Source organism: Geotrypetes seraphini, chromosome 13 (assembly GCF_902459505.1).
Source record: "Geotrypetes seraphini chromosome 13, aGeoSer1.1, whole genome shotgun sequence".
Classification (NCBI taxonomy): domain Eukaryota; kingdom Metazoa; phylum Chordata; class Amphibia; order Gymnophiona; family Dermophiidae; genus Geotrypetes; species Geotrypetes seraphini.
In genome coordinates, this window is record NC_047096.1 from 81,665,495 (window position 1) to 81,678,565 (window position 13,071).

Here is a 13,071-nt window from a genome sequence, read left to right on the forward strand (position 1 = left end):
CATAAGTGGTGCATTCAGTGCCTTGGCCCAGACCATCATGTGGAGTTTTGTACGTGCTGTTCAACGTTGTAGAAGCGGTCTATCAAAAGCTGCCTTATTCAACAAAGATTACTTTTCGGTACCATGGAGGGCTCACAGATACCATCGACACCGTCCAAGCCATCAACATCAAAGGCATCACCATCGTCTGAGATACCTGCTTCCATGTCGGTGTTGCAGACTATAGCTCTGTTGGGTAAGCCAGCTAAGAAGTCACCAGCTTCCCAGACGGTATCTTAGGCCACTAAGATATCAAGTCTAGTTGTACCAGCCAAACAGAAACCATTGATGCAGCTCGCTTCAACATCAAGGGGTGCATCTTCATCTATATCATCCTCTCCGGAGTGAGCCGCGGCACCGTTGATATCGACATCCAAGCCACAGGTGTCAGTGCAAGCTTTTAAGGAGAAGCTCTATGCTCTCTTTCAATGGAGTTTGGGGACATGTTCCAACTGGTTTACCCCCATGTTGGCTCCTTTGGTACAGGCCCAGCCTGAGTGTCGCTCCATGAGAGATGCAGGTACCACCACTGCTTCATCGGTACTGCGTCATTCTCGGCACCGATCATCATCATTGAGCCATGCCTCCAGACATCACTCTTCAAGGCACCGTTCTCCTTCTCCGAGGCGTCAGCATCAGAAGCGTCATTCTTCTTCGAGGCTGTACTCAAGTAAATTTGGCAAGCACTCTTCCAAGTCAAGGCACACCTCTCCCAAGTGATCAGACAAGCACAAGAAATCTGTCTCACTTATTCCATCTGATCAATACTGAGCCAAGCACCGGTACCACTCTTTTTCAATTCCTGTGGATTCAGACTTTCATCTTGATTCTACTCATGATGTCTCTCCTTCTACTACAGAGGCTTATGATTCTCATGTAGAGCATTCTCCTAGAATCACTTCTCACAGAGAGCATCTCCTTCTGAGCCGGTCTCATTTACTTGCTTTATCAGACAAATGAGTAAAGACATGGCTGTTAAGTTGGATAAGTCACTCAATCCTCCATTGTCCCAGGTACATTACATAGATTGCGAGCCCACCAGGACAAATAGGAAAAATGCTTGAATACCTGACTAAACTGCTTAGATAACCTTGATAGGCGGTTTATAAATACCTAAATAAATAAAATAAAATAATAAAAAAGCAGATTCTAAGTATTCAGAAGAATTTATAGAGACTATGGACTGCAAGCATCCTCCTAAATAACTTATTAAACTTCCTTTATATGGCATCCTAAAGGAAACTATCTGAAAAAATTGGGAGTCTCCTTATTCCGTTCCGGATACTCCTAGGAAGCTTGATTCTCAATTCAAAATATTTCCCATTCCTTATTTTGATAAACCTCAACTTTCATATCAATCTCTCGTGGTTGAATCCACTCTCAAAAAATCTGTTCCTTCTAAAGTCTACGCCACAATTCCTCCAGGGTGAGAAGGTCGATCGATGGCCAGATTTGATAGACATCTCTACCAAATTGCCATGCTTGCCAATAGGGTCATTAATTATAATTTTTATTTTACCTGTTATCTCAGGTATTGGATAAAACAAATGCCTAACTACTATAAGTATCTTCCATTCCATCGAAAGTTAGAGTTTCAACATATGTTTCATACTCTCACTCAACTCAGACAGCAAATGGTACAATCTTCATACGATAGCTTTTGAGCGGTCTTCTCGAGTTTCTGCAATCTCTGAGAAGGCTGGCATGGCTTAGGATAGCGGACATGGATGTTAATCTCCAAAATCGCTTAGCCAACATTCCCTGTCTGGGAGATGAACCTTTTAGGGACACTATTGAGAATACAACTCAAAAATTCTCAGCACATGAAAAGTCTTTCAATTCATTGATTAAACCTAAGCCTTAGTCATCTACCGCTAAACCTTTTAAACCCTCTTCTTATCAGAGGCATTAAACAGCAAAACCTCTTCCTCCTTCCAGGCCGCAGCAGAAAAAACAGGGACAGCAGCATCCTAAAAAATCTCAGCCTTCTGGTACTCCCAAATCAAATCAGCCTTTTTGACCGACTACTTGAGAGCATAATTTCAATCAAAGTAACTCTGCCTCTCCTCTTCCCATTGGAGGTCATCTAAAACAGTGTTCTTCAACCACCGGTTCATGGACCAGTGCCGGTCCACAGAAATTTCCTGCCGGTCCACAGAGCCAGCATGTGCATCAGGCCCAAAACAGTGTTCTTCAACCGCCAGTCCACGGTGCGATTGATGCGGCATTATCTTCAAGCCAGCTCCCTCTTCCTAACTGATTCAGTGCACAAAGCCATGGGCAGTGGCTCCTACGGGCGTCCTGCACCTGAACCAGAAGCCTTCTCTCTGACGTTGCAACGTCAGAGGGAAGGCTTCCAGATGAGGCACAGGACGTGCAAGGTGCAATTAGTACTATTATGGGGGCGGAGTCTGGGGTGGAGACTGGGTAAAGATGGGTGGGGTCTGGCCCACGACTTAGCCCCGTGTTCTTCAACCGCCTGTACACGGACCGATGCTGGTCCACAGAATAATTCTTTTATTTCTGCCAGTCCATAGGTGTAAAAAGGTTGAAAAACACTGATCTAAAACATTACCATCATCGGTGGCCCTTAATCATCTCCGACCTCTGGGTTCTCAATATCATTCAAGAAGGTAATTATCACTTAATTTTCTCAACATTCCTCCAGATCATCCTCCAAGATAGTTTCCTTCCTACCTTCTACAGTCCTCTCTTCTTTTCCAGGAAGTTGAATCTCTGCTCCTTCTCAATGCCATCAAGAATGTTCCTTTGGACCAGCAGAACATGGGGTTTTATTCCCAAAATTTCCTGGTCCCGAACAGGGAACGGGAAGTCTTCGGCTGATATTGGACCTCAGAGCTCTGAACAAATTTCTTGTCAGAGAAAAGTTTTGGATGCTGTCTCTGGCATTGCTGTACCCCTGCTGGATCGCAACGATTGATTATGCTTTCTGGATCTCAAGGAGGATTATACTTATTCCCATTCATCCAGTCTCTCGCAAGTTTCTCAGATTTTGGGTAGGAAATCATCATTATCAATACAAGGTTCTGCCTTTCGGTCTCGCATCATCTCCCAGAGTTTTGGTGGTGGTGCTTGGTGGTGGTGGTAGCAGCCTTGCGAACTCACGGTTTTTAAGTCTTTCCCTATCTAGATGATTGGCTCATCAAGGATCCTTTGTCTCAGGGTGGTGTTATAGCGACACAACAGACTATGTATCTTGTTCCTGCAAAATTTGAGATTCAAAATCAACTTCTTCAAATCTCAACTGCAGCCTTCAGACTCTTCAGTTTATCGGAGCTCTCCTAGATACTAGTGCTGCCCGATTCAGGGAAAAAAATTTTGATTTTTATTGAATTTTTTTTTATGCTGTTTTTAAACTGATGTAATATCTAATGCGCTGTGTGTTTTGGAAATTGTATTTTTTAACTGAAATGTTTCAGTTTTCTGTTGTGAACCACCCAGAACTGTTGGTGGGGCGGTATATAAGAAAATAAATTATTATCCTAGTTTACGTTCGCGGTCTAACACCAGCTCTGGCAGGATACACATTTCAAATCTGACATATTGTAATCACAAAACGGAAAATAAAATGATTTTTCTATCTTTTGTTGTTTGGTCATTATTCAAATCATGTTGGTTCCAAGCTCTGGTTTCTGTTTGTCTTCTGATAACTCACTTGCCAGGGTCTCCTGCCCATTTGTTGTTTTCTTCTTTCTCCGTTCTTTCTTCTTTCTCATCCATCTTCCATCTCTGTCCTCCCCTCCATTTCCCTTCCCTCCCTTTCCTTCCCTGAAGGCCTGCATGTTCCCCCCCCAAAGACCTGCATGTTCCCCCCACACCGGAAGGCCTGGTGTCACACACACACACCCTGCCCTGAAGGCCTGCATGTTCCCCCCATCCTCCCAGTCTTACCTTTAGCTAATACGGCAACCTGCAGAGAGGATCGCCGATGCTGCAGCGATCCTTACAGGCTGCCGTCATCCTCAGCAGCACATTTCCTCTGCCGCGGTCCCTCCTCTCCTCTGATGTCAGGGACAGGATCGCACCAGAGGGAACGTGCTGCTGAGGATGACAGCAGCCTGCAAAGATTGTTAAAGCACCGGCGATCCTCTCTGCAGGCTGCCGTATTAGCTAAAGGTAAGACCGGGAGGCCAGGGGGAAATCTAGAGGACGCTGCAAAGGCCTATGCAGTACTTTCCGACTGACCCTCCCCCTTTTCCCCCTAAAGCAGGAGCGACAGTGGACAGCCAGCAAAAGGCAGTGCTGCCGTGCTCCTGCTTGAGGGGGAAGAGTTGATAACCAAATGGGCGAGGCCGATTTAAAACCAAAAATGAATCGATTCACCCGGTTCGAATCGGAAATCGGGCAGCACTACTAGATACTGTTCAACTCAGGGTGTTTCTTTCTCAACAATGTCAAGACTCTTTGATACAACTTTGCCATCAAGTGACCCTTCTTCCTTCACTCTCAGCGAGGCGCATGATGGTTTTTCTAGGTCACATGGCCTCTACAGTTCACGTGACTCCTTTTGCCAGACTTCACCTACAGATCCCTCAGTGGTTGCTGGCTTCTCAGTGGTTGTAGGCTCTCGATCCGTTTTCCCAGCATATTACAGTAAGATCTTCTCTACGACACTCTCTTCAGTGCTGGATGCTCTCTTTCAATCTTTCCAGAGGTTTGCTGTTTCAAACACCTCCTTATCAAAAGGTTCTCACAACAGATTTGTCAACCTACTCTTGGGGAGCTCATCTGGATGGTCCCCGTACTCAAAGTCTTTGGTCTGCCAAAGATCATTGCCATCACATAAATCTGTTGAAACTCAGAGCGATTTTCATGCTCTCAAGGCTTTTCAGCATCATCTTCAAAATCAGATCATTCTAATTTGTACAGACAATCAAGTAGCTATGTACTATGTGAACAAGCATGGAGGAACAGGATCTCTGCCAAGAAGCTCAAAAGATTTGGAATTGGTCAATTCTTCACAACATCTTCCTGAAGGCTGTCTACATTCAAGGAGAGCAAAATTCACTAGTGGACAAATTAAGTCGCATTCTTCAACCTCACAAATGGACACTGAACTCAGCAGATCTCCATCCAATTTTCTCTCAATGGGGAACCTTTTTGCATCTGCCCACAACAAGCTTCCCCAGTTCTGTACCAGACTGTACTCTCCTCATCGCCTGGAGGCAGATGCTTTTCTCCTTGACTGGACCAACAAGTTCCTCTATGCATTCCCTCCATTTCCACTTATTCTCACAGTGCTTGCCAAACTCAAACAGGAATCTGCCACCATGATTTTAATAGCTCCTCGGTGGTCCAGACAACCTTGGTCCTCCCTTCTACTTCAACTCAGCATCAGGGAGCCACTTCTTCCAATTTTTCCATCTCTTCTTACACAGAGTCAAGGTTCTCTTCATCCCAATCTGACTGCTTGGTGTCTCTAGAGCTAACTTCACCTGACCTTCAGTTTTCTCAACCTGTCAGGGACATCTTGGATGCTTCCAGAAAACCAGCCACAAGACAATGTTATAGTCAAAAATGGACTCTGTTTTCTGCTTGGTGCACTCTGCATCATCAAGAACCAAAATCCACCATCAAGAACCAAAATCCACCTCCTTATCTTAGGTTCTAGATTACCTTCTACATTTATCTCATTCTGGCCTCAAGTCCACTTCATTAGAGTCCATCTTAGTGCGATTGCTGCTTTTCATCAACCATTTGATGGAAAACCTCTTACTGCTCACCCTATGGTTTCCAAATTTATGAAGGAACTCTTCAATCTTAAACCACCTCCAGTAGTTTGGGAACTTAATGTATTTGCTCAACTAATGAAGCCTCCACTTCAACCAAGATTTCCAAGATTTATTTAAAATTTGAGATACCGCTTAAAAAAATGGTCTAAGCGGTGTACAAAATTATAACTATTAAAAGCATGGGGAATACATTTGGACAATAAGCCATGCATGACAGATTGGAACAAAAGGAATAAGGGAGAAATCAAATTTGGGATACGGTCAGCACAAGACTCAAGGTGAGCAAAGCCATGGGACCAGACAAATTGCACCCACGAGTGCTCAGAGAGCTGTGCGATGTCCTGGCGGAACCGTTAGCCATGCTCTTCAATCTCTCCCTAAGTACGGGGAGAGTCCCCCTGGACTGGAAAACAGCTAACGTCGTTCCTCTGCACAAAAAGGGCTGCAGAGCGGAGGCTGCAAATTACAGACCAGTGAGTCTCACATCAATAGTGTGTAAACTCATGGAAACACTACTTAAATGTAAATTAGACACGATTTTGGATGAGGGGAATCTAAGGGATCCTAGTCAACATGGATTCACTAGGAGTAGGTCATGCCAATCCAATCTTATCAGCTTCTTTGATTGGGTAATAGGAAAGCTAGACTCGGGAGAGTCTCTGGACATAGTGTACCTGGATTTCAGTAAGGCTTTCGACAGCGTCCCACACCGTAGACTATTAAACAAGATGAAATCGATGGGGTTAGGTGAGACACTGATTGCATGGGTCAATGATTGGCTGAGTGGAAGACGTCAGAGGGTGGTGGTCAACGGCACCCTCTCTGAGACATCGGAGGTGACCAGCGGAGTGCCACAGGGCTCGGTCCTGGGTCCACTCCTTTTTAACATATTCATAAGGGACTTGACCCAAGGGCTTCAGGGTAAAGTAACTCTATTCGCTGATGACGCCAAACTATGTAATATAGTAAGTGAAAGCAATCTGCAGGATAGTATGACGCAGGATTTGCTTACGTTGGAAAACTGGTCCTCGACATGGCAGCTGGGCTTCAACGCTAAGAAATGTAAGGTTTTGCATCTTTGTAGCAGAAATCCATGCAAACCTTACACCTTAAATGGAGAAACACTAGCTAGGACTTCAGAAGAAAGAGACTTGGGAGTAATCATCAGTGCAGACATGAAGGCCGCCAAACAAGTAGAGAAGGCCTCATCCAAAGCAAGGCAACTTATGGGATGTATCAATAGAAGCTTCGTTAGCCGCAAATCTGAAGTCATAATACCACTGTACAGAACCATGGTGAGACCTCATCTGGAGTACTGTGTGCAATTCTGGAGGCCACATTACCGTAAAGACGTGCTTAGAGTTGAGTCGGTTCAGCGGATGGCCACTAGGATGATCTCGAAGCTCAAGGGTCTCTAGTACGAAGAAAGACTAAACAAATTGCAGCTCTACACTCTAGAGGAACGCAGGGAGAGGGGGGATATGATTGAGACATTTAAATACATCACGGGACGTGTCGAGGTGGAAGAGGACATCTTCTTTCTCAAGGGACCCTCGGTCACAAGAGGGCATCTGCTCAAACTCAGAGGAGGGAAATTCGATAGTGACGTAAGGAAGTATTTCTTCACAGAAAGGGTTGTAGATCACTGGAACAAGCTTCCAGAGCAGGTGATCAAGGCCACCAGCATGCTTGACTTTAAGAATAAATGGGATGCCCTAGTAGGATCCTTACGAGGGTCGAGTTAAGGAACTAGGTCATTAGTACTCAGACTTAATGGGGTGGGTCAGTAGAGTGGGCAGACTTGATGGGCTATAGCCCTTTTCTGCCGTCATCTTTCTATGTTTCTAGGAGGGGAAGGGGTAATGCTCTTTCTTCTTCCTTAGGTCTAGCGTCTTCGGCTCATCTTAAATACCTCACTTGGAAAATAATTTTTTCCATTTCTCTAACAGCTGCTCGCAGAGTCAGTGAACTTCAAGCATTGGTAACAGACCCACCACCATTTACAATATTTAATCATGATAAGATGGTGCTCCACACTCATACGAAGTTTTTGCTGAAAGTTGTCACTCAGTTTCATCTCAATCAATCGATTGTTCTTCTAGTTTTTTTCCCTAAGCCTCATTCTCATCCTGGAGAATCAGCTCTTCATACTCTGAACTGCAAATGAGCATTGGCCTACTATTTGCAACAAACTAAATCACTTAGATCGTCTCCACAACTTTTTGTCTCCTTTGATCCTAATAAGTTGGAGCACCCTGTTTCCAAAACGACAGTTTCCAACTGGTTGGCTGCTTGCATCTCATTTTGTTTTCTCAGGCTGGGCTGCAACTGGAGGGTCATGTCACATGGCAGCTTCAGTAGCTTTTCTCTGCTCTACTCCTATTGATGAAATCTGCAAAGCTACTTTCACCTCTCATTACTTTCTGGATTGCTTTTCCAGATGGAATGGCCATTTCGGTCAAGCAGTACTACAAAATTTATTTTCTTAAAGACCAACTCTCACACATCCCACTCTGGTTATCTTGGAGGTCACCCACATGTGAAAATATGCTGCCTGCTTGTCCTCGGATAAAGCACTGTTACCATAACAGGTGTTATCCAGGGATAGCAGGTATATATTCTCACAACCCACCCACCTCCCCTGGTTGGCTTCTTAGCTGGTTATCTGAACTGAGAAGCCACACGCCTATGTAGGGCGGGAAGGCACTTGTGCATGCATGGTGCAGTCAGTCACAAACTTTCTAAAGTTCTTAAAGTGCACGTACACTTTAGCAGCTATCCGTACTGGGGCTCCGTGGATGACGTCACCCACGTGCGAGAATATCTGCCTGCTGTCCCTGGATAACACCTGTAATGGTAAATAACTGTACTTTTCTTACCTGTACTTCAATATAGTGTCGATCAGGGAAGCCCAAAAGGTCGATCGCGATTGACCGGTAGATCGTGAAGGCAACACGAGTCAATCGCGTTGCCTTCGCGTTCTACTTGCTTCCCAAGAGCCAGACTGACCCAAAGCATCCTGTCGGTCCTTGCGCGACTGGCAGCTCTTCTCACTACCTGCACGGAACGGCGCCAGTCAGTCAGTCAACCTCCCTCCCCTCCCCCCATCCTACCTTCTCTCAGGGATTCCCAGGCCAGCCCTGGAGCTTTCCCCTCTGCCACGGGCTGCCCCACTGTAAGTACGAAATTGCATTAAGTGGGGGGGAGGGACTGGGGTTCAGGAAGCAGCAGAGAGCGCGAGCTCCGGGGGTCGGTCGCGAGCACCCTCGGAGACGGCGGTGCGGAGGGTGGAAGCGGGAGGAAGGACGGATTCGGGGTGGGGGGAGAGAACCGATCGAATGCCTGTTTGCACACTTGTAGACGTTGATAACATCGGTCTGGCTTCAGCTTCATTGATGTCTCCGAGGGGGAAGACCATCCTTGCAAATACATACTCCCGTTCTGTGCAGCAGTTTGCGACAGGTAGTGTTTGTGACTCCTAGGGAGAGGAGGGGAGGTGGTGGTTTGGAGGCCTGTTCCCTGATGGCGGCGGCAGTGGCTTGTGAGCAGGCAGGGAGACATAAAGAAGGGGGAGCAGGGAGACAGAAAGAAAGCGGGCAAGGAGAAAGAAAGACAGACAGAAAGAAATAGGAGCAGGAAGACAAAGAAAGGGGGGCAATGAAGACAGAAAGAAAGGGGGCATGTAGAGAGAAAGATAGACAGAAAGAAAGGGGGACAGAAAGACAGAAAGAAAGACTGAAAGAAAGAAAGGGGAAGACGGCAGGGATTGAGGAAGAAAAAGTTGGGGGAGGGAATGAGGTCTGGAAGCATACAGCAGGCTGAAAGAAGGGAAGAAATATTGGATGCACAGTCGGAAGACTAAAGTGCAACCAGAAATTCATGAAATCACCAGACTACAAAGGTAGGAAAAATGATTTTATTTTCAATTTAGTGATCAAAATGTTTCCATTTTGAGAATTTATATCTGCTGTCTATATTTTGCACTATGGGCCCCCTTTTACTAAATTGCAATAGCGATTTTTAGCGCGAGGAGCCTATGAGCATCGAGAACAGCGCAGGGCATTCAGCGCAGCTCCCTGCGCTAAAAACTGCTATAGCTGTTTAGTAAAAAGGGAGGGGGGTATATTTGTCTATTTTTGTATAGTTGTTACTGAAGTGACATTGTATAAAGTCATCTGCCTTGACCTCTTTGAAAAAAACCTGCAATATAAATGATAATTAACATTTTCTATGCGTACAGTGTGCTTTGTGTCTTTTTTTAATTTTTTGTTGGTAGATCATTTTGACTTGGTAATTTTAAAAGTAGCTTGCAAGCCCAAAAAGTGTGGGCACCCCTGGTGTAGATCATCAACCAAGCACATTATGAATAATTATGTTCTTTATTTTTCTAGACCCACTCCCTCCCAGTTGTGGTGATTTCTAACATCTGTCAAATGCCAAATGCCTGGGCCTCCATCTTGTGGTACAACATGTTGACGAACAACCCTAAGGTGTATATTAAACTTCTAAAGCTTACCCTTCCATGCAGGACTGTGTAGATATAACAAAATCTTTATTAAACTGTCTTTTTCAAATAAGGCAATATATTATTAAGTTGCATATTTCACCTGCATTGTATTTCATTGTTTAGAATGTTCTTTCTAAGGCTGTAATCTACTTTTTCCAACAGAATGTGAACTTTTTCACAAAGCCACCAATTGGTACATGGGATCAAGTGGCAGAAGTTCTGAGCTGGCAGTTTTCATCTACCACAAAACGAGGACTCAGTATTGAGCAGCTGACAACTCTAGCAGAAAAACTTCTGGGTGAGCATCTTCACATGATGGTACCTATCGTGCCATCCTAGACCTACATATAACAGCAAAATACTGTGCCCAGAAAACCAAATCATAGGGCAAGATGTCATTGGGCATCTTATTATTTTGGGACAGTAATCCACTCTAACTGCCCCCTGCAGATGGCAATTCTAGTCATCCTCAAACCTTTTTCACCCACATATACTTGTACCATACAGTGTCATCATGTTCCACAAGACTAAGCAACACCCTATAATCCATATTAAGAGCATAAGAATTGCCGCTGCGGGTCAGACCAGTGGTCCATCACGCCCAGCAGTCCACTCACGTGGCGGCCCCCAGGTCAAAGACCAGTGCCCTACCTGAGACCAGCCCTACCTGCGTTTGTTCTGGTTCAGCAGGAACTTGTCTAACCTTGTTATTGTGAAACTGGATTCTGCTGTAATTCATAGAAATGGAAACATAAAGGCCAAATGCCTCATCCAGTCTGCCCATCCACATCATCCACTATCTCCTCCTCTCCCTGAGAAATCCCACATGCCTATCCCACACTTTACTGAATTCAGACACGGGCCTAGATACACCAAACTCACCATGCACTTAACGATCATTGCTAAACCAGTTTAATGTCGAAGTAATTTAACAACTGATGTATGTAATGGCTCACCATGGGCTTTTTTGTCGGTTAGTTGTGGCCTCTGACTCTGCTATGTAAATATAGCATAACGAGATTATTAGTATTAAAACAGGCACACTGATTTGAAGCCCTAACATTGCTTTGCGATGCACAAAGTGTAGCGCTGACTTCTAACATCCCAAAATTACCAACAGGTCTGCCATGAAATCGAAATAACATATAGCATCGTACAGGGTAAGAACCATATATGCGTGTGTTATAAGCGCATTTTAAGTCCGCCCGTTAAAAGGAAGAAGCGCATTTTAAGTCCGCCCGTTAAAAGGAAGAAGCATATGGGGGGCACTAAAAAGGTTCGTCCCAACCAGAGAACTTGAAAATTCTATATATTTTTTGTTCATCGGTTCAGTCAGTGAACAAACCACAGGCCAAGAACTTTTCAGCACCCTCTCGTTTATGGTCCACAGAAGCAGTACTGAAATAAAGTATTCGCATTTGCATGGTTTGTTGATATTTCTCCACCCCCCTCCCCTCTGCATATGGCATCAATGGACACGTGTATATGACATAAGAACATAAGAATAGCCTCACTGGGTCAGACCAATGCTTCCATCAAGCCCAGTAGCCCGTTCTCAAGGTGGCCAATCCAGGTCACTAGTACCTGGCCAAATCCCAAGGAGTAGCAATATTCCATGCTACCGATACAGGGCAAGCAGTGGCTTCCCCCATATCTTTCTCATTAACAAACTATGGACTTTTCCTCCAGGAACTTGTCCAAACCTTTCTTAAAACCATGTTACATTACATCAACTGGCTCTCCTTTATCCACATGTTTATTCACACCTTCAAAGAAGTCAAGCAAATTGGTGAGGCAAGATCTCCCTCAGCTGAACCCATGCTGACTGTCTCATTAAATCATGTTATTTAGCACTCTCCAGACCAGTAGAGGTTAATCTTTACAAATGGGTATATATCCAATCATGACCAGCAGGTGGAGACTGAAAACAAAACTGTGGAATAGTATATAATATATTCCCTTCTCTATTCTCATCAGTCTTCTTTCAGTCTCCAGCAGGTGTTGAGTGATCTGTACCCATCTCCCTTGGTAGGGCTGTTGAAATTTGTTTAGGGGGTTTCAGGTCCCTGTATTTAGCCGGACAGAGCTTGGGCGGGCACTGTTTGGGGGTCCATCTGACCTTGGGGGTGTCAAACCCGGCGGGTCTCGAGCGGGGTCCCTTCCCCCACTTATTCCACCTCCCCACATTTTTTTAGAGGAGCCTCAGCAGTCAGCCTTGCCCTCTAAATCAAGCAAGGCCTAATGCTTCGAGAGCCTGTGGAGTCTGTTCAGAAAAAAAAAAAATCCAGAGGTAATAATGCCTGTCTGCAGGGTTGCTTCCCTGTCAATTTACTGTATTTTACTGTATTTTCTCACTAACCGGCATATTTTCTTCTAGCTAGGTCGCATATGGAGCAATCATGCCCTTCTCCGGGGGAGTGTGACACAATTTGGTCCAGCCGCGAGGCATTTGCGGCCGGCCTGAACTCGGCAGTTTGGGCCGGTGTGGTCATGGAGCTCTGTCGGCAGCAGCTGCAGGCATCCAGAGCTCCCCGGCCTTAGTGCCTCGCGAGCCGGCTGAAGGCAGTGAGGCTGCCCGGTCTGCTCTCACTACCTCCGGAGGGCTTTCCCGAACCGCCCACGGATTCCCTCTCAGCTGATTTTTCAACAGCTGATGCCGGCTTGCCTGCTTTAGCGTCTGGGACAGTTTAGATTTCCCAGCCACTACAGGCCCTGGAGGGGTTATTTTTGGTGGGATCTTCGCCATTTTGACAGACAGTTCCCTCTATTTTG

At 45.3% G+C, this 13,071-nt stretch overlaps 1 protein-coding gene across 7 annotated transcripts in view; it reads left to right on the forward strand.

The window, feature by feature from the left end:
* STAT3 (signal transducer and activator of transcription 3) overlaps positions 1–13,071 on the forward strand; it is a 160,184-nt gene that overhangs the window by 100,483 nt on the left and 46,630 nt on the right. For all 7 annotated transcript variants that reach the window (XM_033917770.1, XM_033917772.1, XM_033917769.1 and 4 more), the window contains 2 exons: positions 10,184–10,282; positions 10,462–10,597. In XM_033917770.1, the coding sequence (XP_033773661.1) occupies positions 10,184–10,282; positions 10,462–10,597 (235 nt within the window). The remainder of the gene's footprint in view (positions 1–10,183; positions 10,283–10,461; positions 10,598–13,071) is intronic.